The 23,173-nt window shown below is 40.7% G+C and overlaps 1 protein-coding gene across 1 annotated transcript in view; it reads left to right on the forward strand.

Moving 5' to 3' along the window:
• The first annotated feature begins 5,019 nt into the window (after positions 1–5,019).
• Positions 5,020–23,173, forward strand: part of HDHD5 (haloacid dehalogenase like hydrolase domain containing 5) — a 31,946-nt gene continuing 13,792 nt past the window's right edge. The window contains exon 1 of the mRNA XM_084879576.1: positions 5,020–5,163. Coding sequence (XP_084735702.1) covers positions 5,041–5,163 — 123 coding nt within the window. The 5' untranslated portion in view covers positions 5,020–5,040. The remainder of the gene's footprint in view (positions 5,164–23,173) is intronic.

Consider the following 23,173-nt stretch of genomic DNA (forward strand, 5'->3'; position numbering starts at 1 on the left):
ACTTTTTCCATGTCTACCTCAGTTTCCTTTCCTTCTGGAACCCCTATTATTCGAATATTATTTTGTTTTGTTTTGTCCCAAAGCTCCCGTAGGCTCTCCTCCTGCTTTTTAATCTTTTTTTCTAGAAGTTGCTCTACTTGGGTATTTTTTTCCATCTTATCTTCTAGCTCACTGATGCGGTCCTCTGCTTCATCTAGTCTACTCTTGATGCTTTCTATTGAGTTCTTCATGGTAGCGATGTCACTTTTCATTTCTTCTTGGTTCTTCTTCAGTTCCTCATGGCTCTCCTTCATTTCCTCATGGTTCTTTCTCATTTCTTCTTGGCTTTTGTCAAATTTCTCTTCCATTCTTTTTAGCCATGCTATGATCATTACTCTGAATTTTTGCTCTGGCAGGCTGCTTACCTCTGGCTCGTTTACTTCCTTTTCTGGTGATGCCTGCTTTTCTTTCAAGTGCGGACTATGTTTTTGTCTCCCCATGGCCTCTCTTTTCAGGTTGTCTGGTTATGTGGTATTCCTTCTCCTGCGTTGATTTTGAGGTACAAAATACAACACTACCAGGTACAACACAAGCGGCACTTAACAGGAATGTATTTACAATATTAATAACCTCTAATAAAGGTGACCACTAGAGAAAGGCAACTTAGGGGATAGGAGAGAAGGAATAAAGGTAACAATAAAATAAAGAAAAATTAAAAAAAAATAAAATTAAAATTAAAAAAAAAAAAAATTAAGTAAATTAAAAAAAAAGAGGGATAAAGAGATAGAAAAAGAAGAAGAAAAAAGTAATGACAAAATGAAGTTGGAAAACAGGGAAAAAAAGAAGAGGGAGAGAGAGAGAGAAAGAGAGAGAAGAAGCAAACTAAAAGAGAAATGGGAAACAAACTATATATATATGGAGAAAATTGCCATAGAAAAACCTCTGGACCCAGCCAATGCCAGTAACAATACTTGGAGATTAATACAAACTACAATATCCACTATTATTAAGTAAGGCTATGATATACAGAAGTAAAATAAACAAACAAAAACAGAGGATTTAAAAAAAAATACAAAGCAACAATAACAATACAGGAATAAGCATAACAATTTCACTAAAAGGCATAAAAATTCACAATAATCAACCTTCACACATACAATGCGAAAAGGATAGAGGGGAGAATGGATTTTTTTTTTTTTAACTAGTTAATATAGTGCAGAGATTGGTATTTATACACTTGGATCAGGGGTTGGAACTTAGGTCTATAAGTATAGTGAGAGCTTTAGCAGGGGGTATAGAGAGAGAATAGAGGAAAAACTAAAGCCGGAAAGGGATAGGATAAACTGTAGACTAAAGGGTAAAGTTTAGTAAGAGAGTGATAGTGTAAAGGTTGAGTTGAGATAGGGTTGAATGATGCTATAGTAGAGATTAAAATAGAATGAAGGTTACTCCCAATGTAAAATAAAGAAAAAATAAAATGGTACTAGAGAGAGAAAAAAAAGAAAAGAAAGAAAGAAAAAAAAATAAATAAAATTTTTTTTTAAAAAAATTGCAAAATAGCAGTAGTAATAGTGATAGAGATTGAAAAATGTAGTAATTGAAAAGGTAAAATCAAGTAAGGAAAAAAGAAAAAAAATTGTTTCTTAAGTAAAAGATATGAAAAATGAAAATTAAATAAAAGATGTAAAAAATGAAAATAAAGTAAAGTATAGCAAAATTAGCATAAAAATGACCAGTACTGGTCACTCACTTCCTCAGTTAATGTATTTGGCACTTCTGATTCTCGGACCAGACAGTCTTGCAGTTCCCAGCTTTCCACTGCACCTCAGTTTTGTAAGGTAATCCTTAATTTTTAGTAGACTATATCTTAGATATTTGTGTCCATTTATTTTTGATTAATTAAAAGACAAAAGAAAAGAAAGGAAAAAAAAAAAAAAAAAAAAAAAAAAGAAGGGCAGTTTGTAATTCAGCTCTTAGGTGTCAGTGTTTCCGGTTTGACCTCCCAGTCTTTTTGGTTGCTCCGGCCTTCTTTCTCTATGGCTCTAGCTGGCAGGGTGCCAGCTGGCTCCCAGACTATCTCTTCTGGCTCCGATCCCTTGTTTCCAGGGAGGCACTTTCTCCCTGCAAATTCCCCGGATATGCCCAACTAGGCTGATCTTCCCTAGTATTCCGAAGCTAGGGGGTGAAGGGGATCAGGCGCCGAGGTGTCCAGATGTTCCGCCCTTGGCGGGACAGCCGCGATACTTAACACTCTGTCCCGTGTCCCCTGGCTTTAAAAAAAAAAAAAAGAAAAAAAATTCCCGCTTCTGGGGAAGCTTATGCCAAACCCAGCACTAGATGTCGCTGCAGCCTTCTTAGGGCTCAGCTTTGTGGGCGCTGCATGGAGGCAGGGCCGGAACTCCCCGGCTACTGTGGCTCCGGCACCGCGGGACCGCGATCTCTCAGGCTTTCCCCGCAAATTCTGACCTTTCCGTGGGTGACCGAAGAACTCCTTTGAATCCACACGCCAGCGCCAACTCGGGCGTCTCAGCTACTGGATGGAGCTCTCCGCAGTGGGCTTTCCAGGCCTCAGAGAAGCCACTCCTTTCTCACAGCGCCGCCGCCGCTGCTTCTGCCGCCGCCGCAGCCGCCGCGGCCGCCGCTGTGGCTGTGTTGGCCACCGGCTGGAAATCCTGTCCAGCAGATCGCTGCCTAGCTTCCTTGAAACCTCTGCTGCCCCTCAGCTGCCAATCAACCCTCCCTGAGCGACTCAGATGTTACTTTTATCTGTTCTGGGACCAGAGTCAGAACAAGTCCGACTGTTCGGTCGCCATCTTCAAGCTCCGCTAATATAGATTGTTTATTTGAAAGTTGCTAAAAGAATATATCATTAAAAAATATATATATATATATATATACACCCTGTTTTCCCAAAAATAAGACAGTGTCTTATATTAATTTTTGCTCCCAAAGATGCGCTAGATCTTATTTTCAGGGGATGTCTTATTTTTCCATGTGCTAGGTCTTATTTTCGGAGGATGTCTTATTTTTGGGGAAACACAGTATATATATATATATATATATATATATATATATATATATATTCAATATATATATATATATTCAATATATATATATATATATATATATTTATAAACACACACACACACACACACACACACACACACACACACACTAGAGGCCCAGTGCATGAAATTTGTATACAGGCGGGGGGGTTGGTGTCCCTCAGCCAAGTCTGCCTCTCCAATCTGGGACCCCTCGAGGGATGTCTGACTGCCCCTTTAGGCTCGATCCAACTCCAGGACTGCTGGATCCCAACTGCTCACCTGCCTGCCTTCCTGATTGCTCCTAACAGCTTCTGCCTGCCAGCCTGATCACCCCTAACCACTATCATGCCAGCCTTATTGATGCCTAACTGCTCCCCTGCCAGCCTGTTTGCCCTTAACTGCCCTTCCCTGAAGGCCTGGTCATCCCTAACTGCTCTCCCCTGCAGGGTTGATCACCCCCAACTGCCCTCCCTTGCAAGCCTGGTCCCTCCTATCTGCCCTCCCCAGCTGGCCATCTTGTGGTGGCCATCTTGTGTCCACCTGGGGGCAGGATCTTTGACCACATGGGGGCAGCCATCTTGTGTGTTGGAGTGATGGTCAATCTGCATATTACTCTTTTATTAGATAGGATAGAGGCCTTGTACATGGGTGGGGCCAGCTAGTTTGCCCTGAAGAGTGTCCCAGATCAGGGTGGGCTTTCCCTTGGGGCATGAGGTGGCTTGGGAGAAGGGCCTGTGGTGGTTTGCAGGCCAGCCACACCCTCTGGCAATCCAAGTGGAAGCCCTGGTATCTGGAATTTATTTATCTTCTACAATTGAAACTTTGTAGTCTGGAGCAAAGCCAAGCCTCCTGCTTGCTTCATGGTGGCAGCCATTTCTGTTGGAATTTATGTATCTTCTATAATTGAAACTGCGTAGTCTGGAGTGAAGTCCTGAACTGGCCAGCGCTGCAGAAACTTGGCTTCCTCCATTGCTCGGGGCAACCCTGTTCTTCCAGGTCAGTGGCTGCCACCATTTCTGTTAGAATTTATTTACCTTCTATAATTGAAACTTTGTACCCTTGAATGGAGGCCTGGGCCTGCCAGGGTGTGTGGAAAGCTTGGCTTCTTCCATTGCCAGGGAAACCCAAGCCCCCACTCCTGCTCTCTGTGGCCAAAGCCATCTTGGTTGGGATTAATTTGCATACTCGCTCTGATTGGCTGGTGGGCATGGCATATGGGTATAATGGAGTGATGGTTAATTTGTATATTACTCTTTTATTAGATAGGGTATATATTAGCCTTCAAAGCTGAGTACCAAAGGGTATTTATTGCTAACCCTTGAGTTAGCATCCCTGATGCCCACTTTTAGTTCTCCTCCTAAAGTTAGATATATTGTAGGCTCATTTATTCTTAGTATAACTATTACCAAGGACAGATGAAGGAGTCTGGAAGGGGGGCATCCTACACATTTAAAATGGTGGGAACACACAGTTGTGCTTAAGTAGTTATTCAGCCCCTCTCAAGACAGTTACCATTTCAGGATCTTGTCTCAACCACCCTACAAAATGTGAGTTTGCAAGGATTACTTCTTATGCAGTATATATTTTCCCCAGGAAATAGCACAGAGCACAGCAGAAAGGAAGAATATAGCTAATATTTATAAACACAAGAATGAACAACTGGCACCCAACAAGCATTCCTAGATTGACTGGGGACTTGAATATCAAAGAAAGGTTTGCTCTCTCAAACCCTTTTCGCAATCAAGGTTTAGTTCCTTCCCCGGACATCTTGAAGGGTTCAGGGAGTTGGGACTTTGGCCTGAAACCTACGATCCAGGAAGTCAGCAGGTATGAATGCCATGCCAACTGTGAACACCAGCTTGTAAACTCATGTCTTGTTTTGGAAGGGCAGGACCTTGAGCCTGTTCACAGCCCAACTGCTGCCTGGACACCCAGGCAGAACTACAACTCCCGAGAGGCCTCGGGCACCCCCGGCCGCTGATTGGCTGCTCGGCACAGGCGTAGTGGTGGCCCGATGGCTGTTCTTGGTTTGTTTTCTGCGGTCCGTGCGGCGCGGCCCTGGCTGCGGGTGGCGTGCGCGGTCGCGGGATTCCAAGGCCGCTGCCTAGGAAAGAGTTACGCTGTGAGCCGCGCGCAGGTGAGCCGGTCCGCAGGGCTTGTGGTGAGGCCGGGAGCTGCTGGAGGAGAGGCCACGGGTCCAGCCCCTCAAGCCTCCTTAGCCTCCTGGAAATGGCCGTGACTGGGCAACTGACTTCCAGTGCGTTTCATTCTTGCCTTAGGCACCTATGTTACCTGCATTCACAGCCTCCCCCTGATTCGAGGCGATTTGGCGGTCTTTGGTGGGGAAGAAAAGTTACTCCGCCCAGAGCATAAACAAAATATCCCAAACGTGCACCAAGATTGTGTCTTGGCCTCTTGCCGCTCTTCGCCCCCCAAATTACCCGGCCTTTTCTGCCTGCCCATTTTTCTGGTCAGGGTATAAGGTTCATGCACTTCCTCTTTGATTTCTTGATGAGAACCTTTTTTTTTTTTCTTCTGATTTTCAACTGCATTTGAAAGAGATTTGGAGACTCATGCTAAACTCCCCTCCGGAGCTGCACTTGTAAGGGAACAACAGCCAAGAGATAAATGTGGTTTTTATGGGGTCTTTTTTACTTTGTTCCCATTGGCTTTGGGCCTGCTTGTAATGAGTAGCTGTTAGGTCGGGAGGTGGGGGGAAAGTTTGTGAAAGAAATCTGGTGCAGAGTCCCTAATTTGGGCCAGGTACTTAAGTGATATCTAATTTTCAACCTTGGATGTAGGTATGACCCTGGTGTTAATAAGGAAGCTGAAGTTACGAATCAAATTTTGAAAAACTTTAAAAGGTCAAACACCTGATATACTACCATGCCAGGTAGTTATATCTATAACCCTGACTTTCCCCTGAGCCACTTGGCCTTATAAATTCACAATTTCTGTATGTAATAATGATGATATTTTTTATTTATAATGCTTTCACAGTAAACCTTTGATGTATTTTAAATTAAGTACTTATTTTTAAAAAATAATACTTTGTGCCAGGCACTAAGTACTTCACAACTATATCATTAATCTATATAATTTTCATAGCAACTCCATGAGGTAAGTACTATTATTATTCCCACTTTACAGATGGAGGAACTGAGTCACAGAGAGGTTAAGCGACTTGCCCAAGGGCACACAGCTGGTAAGTGGCAGAATATGGAACCCAGGGCAGTCTGATGCCAGAGTTCTAGCTCTTGTTAGCTATGGTACTGTAATCATTTTGGATATGGAACAGCTAAGATTCAAAGAGTTAAGTGACTTGGCCATTGTCACAGAGCTTAAAGTACCCAAGCTGAAACCATAGAATGATAATATATCGATGAAAGGACTGCAAATTAGTGACATTATTATAAAGAATAATTGCCATCACTTATAATTGTTATATTGATTCTGGCATCCTGAGATATCTCTGAATGATTTTTATGATATAATAGAATTTAAGAGTATTAGCATTTGAGTTAAATCATGCCTGTATCATTTACTGGCTGTTTGACCTAAGGCAAAATACTACTTTGCTTTCTAAACTTCAGTTTCCTAATATATGTAACTAGTGTGTTACTTACTATGCAGTGTTTTGTGTGAATAAAAATACAGTACTTTTTATGACAAACTAGAGGCCCGATGCACAGATCCGTGCACTAGTGGGGTCTCTCAGCCTGGCCTGCGCCCTCTCACAATCTAAGACTCCTTGGAGGATGTCAGCCTGCTGGTTTTGGCCCAATGGAACATGTGCCCTGACCAGGATCCGGTCAAAACTGGCAATCCAGCATTCCCCAAGAGATGTAGTAGTATGCAAAGTGGCAGGGGGGAAGCCCTAGCCCCGGCTGGGCACCACCCTGCTCCTGCTCATCCCAGTCGCACTGTGCCTGCCACTGCCTCCACTCAGTAGTGTTGCTGTGGAGGTAGGAGAGGCTCACTCTGAAGCTGCACTTTCCAGTTGTGAGCCTGGCATCTGCCAGTCAGTCAGCTGAGAGGCACTCCTGCTGTGGGAGCACACTGACCACCAGGGGCAGCTCCTACATTGAGCGTCTGCCCCCTGATGGTCAGTGTGCATCATAGTTACTGGTTATTCAGTTGCTTAGGATTTTATATATGTACAATAGATAGATGTAGAGTACTTTGTACAGTGACTGACATATAGTAAGTTATCTCAAATGGGGGAGTGATTGGAGGAGACAGTGAAGTGGACTATAGTTGTAATGCTATTGTTTAAAATGGCAGTCACCAACTGGTAATGGTGGTCCATGAGATCCGAAAGGTTGGTGACTGCTGGTTTAAAACATACCAAGCCAATTCTAGGTAAAAAGCAAAGACAAAGGAACATCTAAGTAGTCCCTTCATTTCAAATTAATCTTAAACCACACATTTTATTATTGACACAATATGAAATTTAATTAGAGGATATGGCCTAATACCCAGGACTAGTTAAAAACTAAAATCAAGTAATGTAGAAAAAAAATCAGAATACAGATTGGAGAATGAAGAGAAAAATGAAAAGAAAAAAATGTATTCTTTGTTCTTTTCTCTAGGTACTTTTCACTTTTCTTTCTTTCTTATATTTCTTTTTTTTATATCTTCACTTAAAAGAATAGACCCTATTTTTGTAACAGTTTTAGGTTTATAGAAAAATTGAGCAGAAAGTATAGAAAAATCCCTCCCTCCAGTTTCCTCTATTATTAACATCTTGCATTATTAGTGTGGCATTTTTAAAAAATAGTTGTGTACCTTTACTTTTTATGTTGCTAAGTGTCCACTTCTTTCTACATTCACCATTCACCTAGGTATTGGAGATGGTGATTACTCCTATATAGTTACAGATGAGGGATCCTCAAGGGTGTTGCTAAATTGTTCTGAAACCTTCTTGTTCTAAGTAACAGGAATTGAAGATTCTTATGTCTAAGAGAGCAAATCTTGTGTTATTTAGAATATGGCCACATAAGACCACTAAAACTGTTGCAGCCATCAGTACAGATGAACTGTCTTTATTTCATTTTTTAGATATGTAAGTTTTCAGAAATCAAAAACAAATACAGCAGTTTCTCTCTCTCTCTCTCTCTCTCTCTCTCTCTCTCTATATATATATATATATATATATATATATATATATATATATATATAATTGATTTCAGAGAGGAAGGGAAAGAGATAGAAACATCAATGATGAGAATCATTGATTGACTGCCTCCTGCACGCCCCCTACTGGGGGTGGAGCCCACAACCCAGGCATGTGTCCTTGACTGGAATTGAACCTGGGACCATTTAGTCCACAGGCTGATGCTCTATCCATTGAGCCAGCCAGGGCTAGTAGTTTCTTGAATAGTGTAATTTTGTTATAAGATTGATGAGGTGCTATTAACTTTTGTTAATATCAATTAGTTTTGGTAAAATTGGTTTCATTATCACTTTGCTTCAAGTCACAAATCTTATTAATGATGTTAAGTGAGGAGGACATACTGTACTATGAAATCTTCCAGATTCAGCAATTATTAACATTTTGCCACACTTGCTTTGCTTAGCGCCTCCCCCCCCCCTTTTTTTTTGTGTGCCTATAAGATTTTTAAACAAATTTCTGATTGCTTGCCATTTCAACCTTAAATTCTTCTTTATGTACCTATAAGAAAATAAGGACATTTTTAATATCACAATGCTATTATCATACCTAACAACATTAGTAATTACGTAATGTTACTTAAAATCCAGTCCTTTAAAACATTTCCCTTATTGTCTCAAAATTATAGGCAAATGAGTTACATTTAAACTTTCAGAACAGTATGCTCTGTGTCCTACAGTACAAGAAGGAAGGTAGATCATGTGCTAGAACAGCAGAGTCCTTGTAAGTATCACCAATTCTGCCTTGGCTGGTGTGACTCAATTTCTTGGGTGTCGTCCTGTACAGCCAAGGTTGCTGATTCAATTCCCAGTCAGGGCACATGCCCACATTGCAGACTTGATTCCTGGTAGGGGGCAAGTAGAAGGCAGCTGATCAGTGTTCTGCTCTTACATTGATGTTTCTTTCTCTCCCTCTCCCCCACTCCCTTTCTCTCTAAAATCAGTAAAAATATATTTTTTAAAAAGAGTTACCAACTCTTTTCCCTTGAGAAGATATAGGGTGGAAAGAAAGTGCCTGAGGGGAAAGTTCTACCTTATTTTACTTAAACCTTCATTTTGGGGGGCATTCAACATTCCATCAACCTTTATTGAGCACCTGCAAGGGTCTAAGCATTGTATCAGATTTGGGGTTTTGAAGGCAAATCATATCCTCTTTCCCTTTAGATCTGTGCAGTGATTCTCTTTGAAAATAATAAGATGATGAAATTTATAAGGAGATATGGTTGTTTTGCCCAGGAAAAATCTATAGTACTTTAAGAGATTTTATGAAGAGGCAAATGAAAAGAAAATGTAACTCTTTGTCCTTTTTCTCTAGCTACTTTCACTTTATTTTCTTTCTTATATTTCTTTTGTTTTTTCTTGTACCTTCACTTAAAAAAGGCCATCCTGAAACCTGTCTGTGGAACCCAGTTAGGACACCAATCCTAGTGGGTTTTGTTGAGGAAAAGGTAGGTGTTGCAGAGATCATTGAGAGCCATTGGGTACCTGAGTATATTGAGAACAGAGAAGAACTGGAACTCAGTGGGGGGGCTGGCAGGAGGTGCTGGATGACCTGGTACCTCCTGGATCCCTTTTGAGCTTGGAGTTGTTGCTGTATGGTCACCTGAAGAGCACTGATTTTACTGTGAGCTCCATTTGAGGCTGAATTTTTTAAAAATATATTTTATTGATTTTGTACAGAGAAGAAGGGAGAGAGATGGAGAGTTAGAAACATCGATGAGAGAGAGTCATCGATCAGCTGCCTCTTGCACACCCCCTACTGGGGATATGCCCGCAACCAAGGTACATGCCCTTGACCGGAATCGAACCCGGGACCCTTCAGTCCCCAAGCCGACGCTCTATCCATTGAGCCAAACCGGTCTCGGTGAGGCTGAATTTTTTAATCTAGCACTTGTGAACTGAATTTGACTAGTTTAATTTTCTCTGAATTTGGTTTCTTTTTCATTTAATTGTTTATACAGTGAATACATAATGAGCACCATGTATAAACCAGGCTACTTTAGCTAGGTAATGCTAATTGAAGGTAATGATACCCACCCCCAAAGTGTTGGTACGAGGATTCAATAAAAATATATAGCTTAGTACAATCTACATGTCTGGGGTGCAGGATCAGACATTGGAGTAGAGAAAGATGCTGTTTGTTCAAGCATTCCCTGCATGGTATGTGGGACTTGACAAGTTTCTCTGGGCAGCTCAGTTTGCTGGTGGTCAGAAGTGCTATCTTCTTGGTTTGAGTTTCTCTCCTCCTATTTTTCCATTGTCCTTTCCTACTTCCAAATTGGCACTGAAGCTGTCATTGTGTAAGGCTGGGAGACTGCAGAAACTAGTGTGAAGGAGCTAAAAGATCCTTCCCTGGGTGGTCTTTCTTGTTCAGTGGAGGAGAGATAGGATCGTTACTTTGCAGTCACTCCTTTGTCAGTGGAAGTGAGGTATCCCTTTCTCCAAGGTGGAGTTCTTACCCTGAGAAAGAGAATTTTCTGAGTCTCACATGGGAGAATGAGTGATTTTTATTTGTGTGGAAGCACATAGTACTTGGATTTCCAGGGCCCCATTTCTCTTAGTCTAGTTACAGAAGAAGTGTAACTAGGGATTCAGTAGAACTAAAATTAAAGCCTATGTCCAGAGTTTCTGTCCCATGGTACAGGTGGGTCAGTTCAGCATAAGTCTAGTTGCAGTCCATTAGTCCATTGTATGTGGAAGTCTTCATGGCCATGGGCCACACAGGAGTATGCCGCGAAACAGGAGCAAGAGCCCCACAAGCCAGGAATCAACCAAGAAAGCCCAAGAACCCAAGAGAAATAAAAAAAATAAACTTCTTTGTTCAGGGAGTTAAGAATTCCAAATCTTCCCACACTTGCAGTGACCATACCCATTCTGGCCAATGACCTCTTCCCAAGTGTGATTGACAGACAAGCACCTTCTCTAGTTCCCACAACTTTACTGGCATGCATCTATCTCCCCCCTGTTCAATTCCTTCCCCCAGCGGAGGAATGGACCACTGGGTGGTCCCTGGGGAGTATAAAGCTGCAGCTTCCTGGTGAAGCTGCCTGAATGACATGCCTATTCTCCCTCCTTGTTATTAATAACTAGGTTAATTACAACTGTGTCAACTCCGTTTTCTATATTGTTTCAGAAACCCATGTCTCAGCTTCCTTGATCCCACATCTTCTTTTTGTTGTTGTTAATCATTACCTCAGGATATTTTTCCATTGATTTTTAGAGGGCGTGGAAAGGAGGGGGAGAGAGAGAGAGAGAGAGAGAGAGAGAGAGAGAGAGAGAGAGAGAGAGATCAATTGGTTGCCTTCCCAACTCTCCCAGACCTGGACCAGGGATCTATCCTGCAACCAGGGTACATGCCCTTGACCAGAATCCCCCTTGACCAGAATCAAACCTGGGACCCTTTAGTCAGAGGACTGATGCACTTTTGCTATTGACTTACATGGCGCATCCTTAAATGGTGATGCTCTTCCTGGTTCTCTGTTAGCCACACTTTAACTCTTACTCTGTGTGTGTTTCTCGGGATCTCCTGTCTTCTCCCAAGTTTTAGCTAAGAGTAGAGACCTTCTAGATTTTCATCTCCAGGACCTTCTGTCCAGGGCTGATATCTCCATTTGCATGTGTTGCAGGTCCAAAGTGGGACATAATTTCTGCCCTTCCCTCCTCTTAGTTGATGCTCCTCCTGAATTCCTTGGATCATTGGGTGATACCAACCCTCCTAGGTTCCCAAGCCAAAAAGAGCATGTAGTTTCTGTGGTCCCACTCTCCTCCCCTGCATCTGATTGTTACCAGGCCTGGCGGTTATGCCTTCTATTCTGATCTGCCTTATCCTTTACATTCCTGTTGCAACACCTAGTAAAAACTTCCACTATCACCTCTGTCTTGAATTGCAGTGAATCCCACCTCTGTCTTGAATTCCAGTGAATTCCTGTTGCGACACCTAGTAAAAACTACTACTATCACCTCTGTCTTGAATTGCAGTGAATCCCTTCAATGTGACTCTCTTCAGTCCACTCAATCCATTTTTCACTCTGCAGCCAAGATTTTTCAACAGCAAAAGTCTGATGATGTCTTTTTCCTGTTTCAAGCTCCTTATTTTACGTTGGCTAATCTTGTCATGGCTTATACAGCCCCATCTGCAATAGGTAAGGTACCCCTGATTCAGGTTCTCAGGGTCCCTATCTAATAAAGAGAGAATATGTAAACTGACCATCACATCATCACAGAGATGGTGGCACCCATAGCCACAAGATAGCAGTGCCCAGTCCCCTCAGCCCCGCCAGAGTCCCCCAGTCTTTTCAGCCAAGCTGGCGAGTGGGAAGAGAGGGCGTGGCAGGTGCATGGTGCAGCTGGACCCGCCCTCAGCCCCCCAGCTACCCAGGGCTGGCCCAAGGCACAAGCAAGCCTCGGATGTTGGCTGCCCAGCTGCCTGAGGCTTAGGTAACCAGGATCAGCAAAGGCTTGTGATGCTGGCAGTGGCAGCAGCAGAGGTGTGATGGGGGCTGATCGCTGGGTCACCTCCTGGCCCTCAGGGTTCCCAGGCTGTGAGAGGGGGAAGGCCAGCCCAGGCTGAGGGAACTCCCTCCAGTGCATGAATTTTCAAGCACTGGGCCTCTAGTCTCTTAATATAGTGCTCAGTGTAGAAGGGCCTATGCTGCTTATGCTGCTTGTTTAGTTGTCTTCCCCTTGAACTGTTTAGCAGAGCCACTTCTGCCTGCTTGTCTAGCCTTGTGCTGATTGGGTTCTCAATAGATATTATTAAATGAATGCATATATTTAAATCCTTTGTTGCCCAGCTCAAAATTATCTTATAAAAACCTACCTCTGTTAAATTCTGTTTACTCAGAACTTAAATACTCAGGATTGCTTTGCACTTATGAAAATGAAGCAGTTTTATTGAGTTTTTGTGTCCTAGACTAGTTTGTTCCTTCACCCAAGCTTAGTGAAGGTGTGGAACAGTTATTCTGTTTTTGGTTGATCCTCACATAGGAATACTATGCACAAAATAAGAATGACTTCACTTGGCAACCAAAAAAGGAGACTAGCAAACAAGTTAGGTTGGGGTTTCATCTCATACATTAATATTTATGAAATAAGAAATTGAATGAATTTTTTTTTTTTAATCCAAGAAATACAGATTAAGATTGAGAAGGCAAATCGAGAGCAGATACCCCCCCCCCCCCCTTTTTTTTGCTGCATCACTGTAACCACAGCCCTGGCTTCTGAAATCTCGCTCACTTCTTGACAGATTGACAGTGAGAGGCAGGGGATGGGGAGGGCTATGTGCATGTACCTCGATCTGGGAATTTCCCCCTAAGTGTAGATAAGGAACCAAGCCCTCCCCCAGTAGCCTAGGCAATAGGAAGCGGCTCCTGTGGCTTAGGCCCCATAGGGTCAGCATGGGCCTGCTCAGCTCCCAGGCCCACCCAGCATTGTGCCAGGGCCCTGGCTGTAGATTCTGAGCAGCTGTGGGTGTGAAGCTGCAGGAGAAATAGTCGAGAGCAAGGGGCAACTGTGGGAGGGAGCAGCACCAGGCATAGGGAGAGATGGGCCGCCTGCCCTGTGCCCAGCAGAGGGTCGACCCCTGGCTGGTGCTGAGAGTTCAAGCTCTGCTTAGTTGAGGCCCTGCCCCTCCTTTGCTAACTGCAACAGATACCCAGAAGCTTAGCATGTAACATAGAAAGAATGTCTAGAATGTGTATGTACTCCATATATGGGAGACAAGAAACCTAGAAATGTATATAAGGCAAAAACTTTACCATGTTCAGTGCTCAGCCTCTGGAGAGGACTCCACTGAGCTAGTACTGGTGCAAATAAACAGTACTTTCTGTACCTCCAAGTGCATTTGGTTTGTCATTTCCCGCTGGCCTGCTTTCTGCCGTAACAAGATGAAATACAAATTTTTTTAACTTTTAAATTTAGACATTTGTTATTAACAAACTCTTTGATACATTTGTAAATCAAATTTTACTTTGTATGGACAAAGGTATATGTATTACCAGTGGCCGTGCAGGTGGTGTTATATCTTTAAAATATTTGTAGTTTTTTGACTTACTACTCCTACTTTTAAGAATCTAGCTCAGGGAAAAATGGATAATGTGGAAAAATCAGCATAAAGAGATTCCTATAGCATTATTTATAGTAGCAAAACTGTAGAAAACCCTAAATATCTAATATAGGAGAAAGAGTATTTAGTGGATTATTCACTCAGTATATTATGGAGCTAGAAATGATGATTAAGAGATAGCTATGTATTGATCTGGAAAGATAACCAAGACATACCAAGTAAAAAAAAGGAAACAATATAATGCTACTAGTGGCCTGGTGCACGAAATTTGTGCACGGGGTGGGGGGGGGGGGACGTGAACCTCAGCGCAGCCTGTACCCTCTCCAATCTGGTACCCCTAAAGGGACAGTCAGATATCTCTCTCACAATCCAGGACAGCTGGCTCCCAACTATTCACCTGCTTGCCTGCCTGATTGCCCCTAACTGCCATCCACTGCCAGCTTCGTCACTCCTCACTGCCCTCCCCTGCTGGCCTGGTCACCCCTAACTGCCCTCCCCTGCCAGCCTGGTCACTTCTAACTGCTCCCCCCTGCTGGCCTGATTGCCCACCACTGCCCTTCCCTACCGGCCATCTTGTGGTGGCCATCTGTCCACATGGGGGCAGCCATTTTGACCATATGGGGGTGGCCTCTTGTGTGTTGAGTGATGGTCAATTTGCATATTACCTCTATTATATAGTATTTATGTGTTAAGAAATTTTGACTATATATCTATAAAAGATATATATATATATATATATATATATATATATATATAGTTTCTGGAAAATATACAAGAGGGAGTAGCACTGTGTGTAAGAAAGAGACAAGAACCCTAAAAAATATTTATGTTTGTAGTTTTTTAAAAACCCTGTGTGTGTGGTTAAAATAAAAATTTAAAAGATGGAAGCGAGAAAATGGCTACAGAATAGACAGATGTGTTCCAAGTCTTATCCCGGAACAGAAAGATAGAATAGCTGAGGTTTGCACGGGGAGTGTTTGTTAGAAAGCTAAGGGACAGCTAAACTCCAGGAAAAGGTGGGGACTGCTAGATGGGGTTCCCTTGACTGGGCAGCCCCCACAGCGCTGGGTCCCCTACTAGAGCTATAGGTGCGGACGGGGATACTGTGCCACCTTGAAAGGGAAAGTGGATCTTATCGGAATCCTGAAAATCCACATCTGCAACAACCACCGAACAGCTGGGAGCACCAGAACATCTGTCCCCACTTGGCACAAATACGCTGATTCAAAGGAGCTCTTCAATCCACCACAGAAAGGTCAGATTTTGCTGGGGATTAGGTGAGGTCTCTGGTCCCAGCAGGAGACAGAAACGCACACACTGCAGGAGCTGGAGGACCAGGAAAGTCTGTGCCTAGAAAAGTCAGTGGCTGTTGGGGCTGGCATGATCTGTGAATGTGGAAGGAGATCCTCAGAGCTGCTAACAGAAGGGATCTCTAAAAAGCAACCCATTTTGATCTGACGTGGAGGGACAGCCTAAGAATTTCAAAGGTGTGCAGGCTGCTTAGACTTGTGCGTAAACCCATTGTTTTCACACTTGCGCTTTTTCCTCTTCATTTCCTTGCTTCTAATTACTAAGCAAGAATCACCCATTTGGGGACCCCCTGGGAGACTGCAGGGGGAACTTGTTTTTCTGGAACCTGGGGAATGGAGTGGGGAGTGACCATTGGAGAGCCAGCTCTGAGGCAGCCCACCTCCACAAAACGGTATTGAGTGTCACAAAAAAAAAGGATAGAGAGGCCATAGAGACCCGGAAGTCAATCCAGAAACATTGCCACCCAGTGGCTGAATCACAAATTGACTCTTATGTAATAAAAAATAAAGGAATATGAGAAATTAAGACACCGCCTGCTTAAAAATCAGGACTGGCTTACAACACTGAGGAGCAGTGGGACACAGAGAATTGCAATACTATCCAGCCTGGGAAACAGGCATGCCAAACAGAACAATAGAGGAAGTAAATGACCTTCACTACACATTTTATTTTTTTATTTTAATTTTTTGCATTTTTTACTTAAGATAGTATTTTTTTTTTCATTTTTCTCACTTGATTTTACCTTTTCAATTATTAAATTTTTATTTTCAATGAGCATTATTATTACAACTATTTTACCTTTTTTTATTTAAATGTCATTTTATTTTTTCTTTATTTTACTTTGGGATTAGTGTTCTACATCCTATTCTCATCTTTCCTTTAGCATCGTTTTACCCTATCTCTACCTTTATGCCATCACTCTCTTCCTAACCTTTCCCTTTTTGGTGTCCTGTTTATCTTAACCCTTTCCTGCTTTAGATTTTTCCTATTTTTTCTGTTTACCCCCTGCTAAAATTTCACCCTACTTAATACGTTTAATTTCCAACCGCTTGCTCCAAATCCATACACGCCTCTTTCTTCACCATCTTAACTATCAAAAAATTGTTTTTCTCTCTCTCCTTTTGTTCTTGTTTACTTGAATGTTGATTATATTAAATTTTTATGCTTTTTTTGTGAGATTATTTTGCTTATTCTTTTTTATTTGTTTGTTTTTTACTTATGATTCCCCTTGCCTCGCTTGATATTAGTTGGTATTGTAGTTTGTATTAATCTCCAGGTTCTTGTTGCTGGCATTTGCTGGGATTAGTGGTGGTTCTATTGGAGTTTACTCCCCATGTATATAGTTTGTAAATTTTTTCTCTCTTACTCTCTTTCTTTACTATTTTATTTTTTTTCCTTTTTCCAATTTCATTTTAATACTCCCTTTTCCCCCCTTTCTTTTTACTCTTCCTCTTTCTCTCTTATCCCCTAATTTGAGTTTCTATGGTGATCACCTTTATTTGGAGGTTATTAATATCATGAATACATTTCTCTTTAGTGCTTTGTGTGTTGTACCTGGTTGTGTTGTATTTTGCACCTTTAAATCAACACAGGAGAGAGATAACTACATAACCAGACATTTAGAGAAGAGAGACCCTGGGAAGAAAATGAAACAGTCCACATATGAAAGAAAAGCAGGCATCTCCAGAAAAGGAAGTAAATAAATTAGAGGCAAGCAATCAGAAAAAGAATTCAGAGAAATGGTCATAAGGTGGCTGAATAAAATGGAGGAGAATTCGATAATATGAGTAAGAACCAAGAAGAAATGAAAAGAACCCAGAAGAAATGAAAAATGACATTGCTGCTGTAAAGAACTCAATAGAAAGCATCAAGAGTAGACTAGAAGAAGCAGAGGACCACATCAGTGAGCTAGAAGACAAGATGGGGAAAAAAAAATACCCAAATAGAGAAGCTTCTAGGAAAAAAATAAAAAAGACAGGAGGAGAGCCTAAGGGAACTTTGGGACAATGTGAAAAACAAAACACATCTGCCTTACAAGGGTTTCAGAAAAAGAGGAAACTGAGCAAGGAATAGAAAACCTGTTTGAAAAAATGAGAGAAAACTTCCCTGATATAGGGAAGAAAAACCCACAAAAATCCAAGAAGCTCACAGAGTTCCTAGCAAAAAGAACCTCAATAGACCAGTGCCAAGGCATATTATGATAAAATTGGCAGACACCACCTACAAAATAAGAATCTTAAAAGCGGCCAGAGACAAAAAGTTACATACAAAGGACCGCCCATCACACTAGCAACTGATTTCTCAACAGAAACTTATCAGGCAAGAGGAAATGGAATGAAATATACAAAGTCATGCAAAGGAAGGGTCTGAATCCAAGAATACTGTACCCAGCAAGGCTATCAATTAAAATTGAAGGTGAAATCAGGAGCTTCAAAGACAAAAAAAGACTAAGGGAATTTATCACCACCAAACCAGCAATGCAAGAAATGCTAAAGGGTCTGCTGTAAATATAAAGGAAGGAAGGAAGGAAGGAAGGAAGGAAGGAAGGAAGGAAGGAAGGAAGGAAGGAAGGAAGGAAGGAAAGAAAGAAAGAAAGAAAGAAAGAAAGAAAGAGGAAGTGAAGAAGAAACACAGGGGTATAGAATAAAAATGGCGACAAACAAGTACCTATCAATAATAACTTTAAATGTAAATGGGTTGAATGCCCCAATCAAAAGACATAGGGTAATGAATTGGATAAGAAAACAAAACCCATACATCTGCTGTCTCCAAGAAACACACATCAGAAAAAAAGACACACACAGACTGGAGGTGAAGGGATGGAAAAAGGTTTTCTAGGTGAATGGCAATGGAAAAAAAGCTGGGGTAGCAATACTTATATCTGAAAAATTAGATCTCAAGGTGAAGGACGTGACAAGAGATAAGGAAAGCCACTGCATAATATTAAAGGGAGCAATCCAACAAGTAGAAATAACCTTGGTAAACATATACGTACCCAATACAGGAGCACACAAATACTTAAGAAAAACTGCTCGAGGATATCAAGAGAGAGATTAACAGCAATACAATCATAGTAGGAGACTTTAATACTCCACTATCACCATTGGACAAATCCTCTAAACAAAAAATCAGCAAAGAAACATCAATCCTAAATGACTCACTAGACCAGATGGAATTAATTGACATCTTCAGAACATTTCACCCCAAAGCCACAGAATATACATTCTTCTCAAGTGCACATGGGTCATTTTCAAAGATAGGCCATATGTTGGGACTTAAGCAAAGTCTCTCCAAATTTAAGAAGATAGAAATCATATCAAGTTCTTTTAAGATTACAGTGGCATAAAACTGGAAATGAACTACAATTAAAACAATCCAAAGAAGTCAAACACATGGAGACTAAACAGCATGCTATTAAACAATGACTGGGTCACCAGAGATATCAAAGAAGAAATAAAAAACATCCTGGCAACAAATGACAATGAAAACACAAAATCCAAAATCTATGGGACACAGCAAAAGCAATCTTGAGAGGGAAGTTCATAGCTCTACAAGCCTACTGCAAAAAACAAGAAACAATGGTAATAAATTACCTAACCATGCAACTCAAAGAATTAGAAAGAGAGCAACAAAAAAAGTCCAGTGTAAGCAGAAGGAAGTAAATAATAAAGATCGGAGTGGAGATAAATGACATAGAGACCAAAGAAACAATACAAAAGATAAATAAAACCAATAGCTGGTTCTTTGAAAGGATAAACAAGATTGATGAACCTCTCCAAGAAGCAAAGAGGACCCAAATAAACAATATCAGAAATGAAAAATGTGAAATAACAACAGACCCTGCTGAAATACAAAGGATACTAATATAAAAAATACTACAAACAACTCTATTCCAACAAACTTTACAATGTAGAAGAAATGGACATATTCCTAGAAAACATAATCTTCCAAAATTCAATCAGGAAAAATCAAAACATCTCAATAGGCTGATAACTATGGAAGAAATTGAATCAGTCATAAAAAAGATTCCGCCAAACAAAAGCCCGGGCCCAGACGACTTTACAGGAGAGTTTTACCAAACTTTCAAAGAAGAACTAACACTATCCTCTCAGACTATTCCAAAAAATTCAAGAGGAATGAACACTTCCAAGCTCCTTCTATGAAGCCAGCATCACCCTAATACCAAAACCAGATAAAGGCAATGCAATGAAATAAAATTACAGGCCAATATCCCTCATGAACATACGTACCAAAATCCTCAAAAAAAAATTCTAGCAAATCGGCTCCAACAGTAGATCAGAAAGATCATATACCATGACCAAATAGGTTTTACGACAGGAATGCAAGCATGGTACAATATCTGCAAATCAATAAACGTGATACATCACATAAACAAATTGAGAGATAAAAATCACATAGTCATATCAATTGATGCAGAAAAGGCATTTGACAAAATCCAACACCCCATCTTGATAAAAGCTCTAAACAGGTGGGAATAGAAGTATCATACTTCAACTAATAAAAGGTATATATGATAAACCCACAGCAAACATACTCAATGGGCAAAAACTAAAACCATTTCCCCTACGCACAGGAACAAGACAGGGATGCCCACTCTCACCGCTCCTGTTTGACATAGTACTAGAACTAGCCATTGCAAATATACAAGAAGAAGAAATAAAAGACATCCAAATTGGAAAAAAAGAAGAAAAGCTGTCCTTATTTGCAGATGACATGATATTGTACATAAAAATCTGAAACACTCCATCAAAATCTAATAGATATAATAATTGAATTTGGAGATTTAGCAGGATACAAAATTAATGCCAAGAATCTATGGCCTTTCTATACACCAATAGTGAACTTATAGAAAGAGAGACTAAAAAAGCAATCCAATTTACCATCACACCAAAAAAATTATGATACCTAGGAATAAACTTAACTAAGAAGGTAAAAGACCTATATGTGGAAAACTACAGGACACTGAAAAAAGATAGAGAAGAAGACATAAACAGATGAAAGGACATACCATTTTCTTTCTTTCTTTCTTTTTTTTAAAATATATTTTATTGATTTTTTACAGAGAGGAAGGGAGAGAGATAGCTAGAAACGTCAATGAGAGAGAAACATCGACCAGCTGCCTCTTGCACACACCCTACCGGGGATGTGCCCTCAACCAATGTACATGCTCTTGACCAGAATCGAACCCGGGACCTTTCAGTCTGCAGACCGACGCTCTATCACTGAGCCAAACCAGTTTCAGCAGGACATACCATTTTCATGGATTGGTAGAATCAACATCATTAAAATGTCCATACTACCCAAAGCAATATAGATTCAATGCCCTCCCCATTAAAATACAAATGGCATACTTCACAGACCTAGAAAAAACTCTCCAAAAATTCATCTGGAATAAAAAAAGACCCCCATATAGCTTCAGCAATCCTGAGAAAGAAGAATAAAATAGGAGGGGTCTCAATACCAGATTTCAAGCTGTATTACAAAGCCACTGTTCTCAAAACAGCCTGGTACTGGCACAAAAAGAGACATATAGATGAATGGAATAGAATAGAGAATCCAGACATAGACCCAAACCACTATGCTCAATTAATATTTGACAAAGGTGACATGAATATACAATGGAGTCAAGACAGTCTGTTCAACAAATGGTGTTGGGAAAATTGGACAGATAATGTAAAGAAAAAAAAAAATGAAACTAGATCACCAACTTACACCATACACAAAATATACTCAAAATGTATACAGGACTTAAACATAAGATGTGAGACCATAAAAATACTAGAGGCATCCACAGGCAGCAAAATCTCAAACATATGCCGAAAGAACTTCTTCACTGATACTGCCCCTAGGGAAAATAAACAAATGGGACTACATCAAAATAAAAAGCTTTTTTACAGCAAAAGAAACCACGAATGAAACAAGGAAGCCCAATGTATGGGAGAACATATTTGCAAATGTCATCACTGATAAAGGTTTAATCTACAGGCAGTTTATACAACTTAATAAAAGGAAGATAAATGATCCAATAAAAAAAAAATGGCCAACGGACCTAAATATAATCTTTTCAAAACAAGACAGAAGGAACGCCAAGAGGCACATGAAAACATGCTCAAAGTCACTAATTATCTGAGAGATGCAAATCACAATGACAATGCGATACCATCTCACACCTTTCAGAATGGCTATCATCAAGAAATCAACGAACTACAAATGTTGGCGAGGATGCGGAGGAAAAGGAACACTCATGCACTATTCTTGGGAATGCAGACTGGTGCAGTCACTGTGGAGAACAGTGTGGAGTTTCCTCAAGAAACTGAAAATGGAACTCCCATTTGACCCAGTGATCCCACTCCTAGGAATATATCCCAAGAAACTAGAAACACCAATCAGAAAGCATATATGCACCTCTATGTTCATAACAGCACAATTTACAATGACTAGGATTTGGAAACAGCCTAGGTGCTCGTCAGCAGATGACTGGGTCAGAAAACTTTGGTACATCTACACAATGGAATACTATGCTGCCATAAAAAAGAAGAAATTCTTAACATTTGCAGAAATCTGGATCGAATTGAGAACATTGTGCTAAGTAAAATAAGTCAGTCAATGAAAGAGAAATACTGGGTGATCTCACTCATCTATGGAAAATAAAGAACATTATAAACTGATGAACAAAATGATAGTTACAGAGATAGTAAGGCATCAAACAGACTGTTAAATTACAGTGGGAAGGTTAGGGAGAGGTGGGTGGATAAAAGATCAACCCAAGGGCTTATATTTATGCATATAAGCATAACCATTGGACTCAAAACTTTGGGGTGTGAGGGCATGTATGGGATGAGGTGGGGGGGTTAATGGTAAGATATGTACACATATAATAACTTAATACAAAAATAAAAATAAAAGATTTTAAAGATGGTTATGAATACTATTATAACAGGTAAAAATGCTTGTATGTCAAGCAAAAAAGACAAGATGAAAAATTACACATATAAAGTATAGTTGTAGCTATATTACAAATAAGAATAGATAAAGTAGACAAAAAGAAAATATTTTCCTGGCCATAATGGTTCAGTTGGTTGGAGCTTTGCCCTGTGCACTGAAAAGTTGCTGATTCCAGTCCCTACCAGGGCTCATACCTTGGTTGCAGATTCAATTCCCAGTTGGGGCATGGATGGAAGGCAACAGGTCGATGTTTCTCTTTCCATCCCTCCCTCTTTCTAAGCATGTCTTTAGGTTAAGATTGAAAGTAAATAAAATAAAAACAAAATATTAATTGATTGTGTTAAAGTGCAGAGATTGCCCACCTGGTGTGGCTCAGTGGTTGATTGTAGACCTATGAACTAGGAGGTCACAGTTCGATTCCCAGTCATGTCAGTCAGGCACACGCTCCTCAGTAGGGGCATGCAGGAGATAGCCAATCAATGATTCTCTCTCATCATTGATTTTTCTGTCTCTCTATGAAATCAATAAAAAATATATTTTAAAATAAAGTGCAGGGATTATGTTTTGAATTTCTAGTTTGTAATTTAAAATTCTTTATATTAGTTATGGAAACATTTTTAAAATATATTTTTAT

The sequence above is a fragment of the Pipistrellus hanaki genome (genome assembly GCF_964339955.1).
Source record: "Pipistrellus hanaki genome assembly, chromosome: 3".
Taxonomy (NCBI): domain Eukaryota; kingdom Metazoa; phylum Chordata; class Mammalia; order Chiroptera; family Vespertilionidae; genus Pipistrellus; species Pipistrellus hanaki.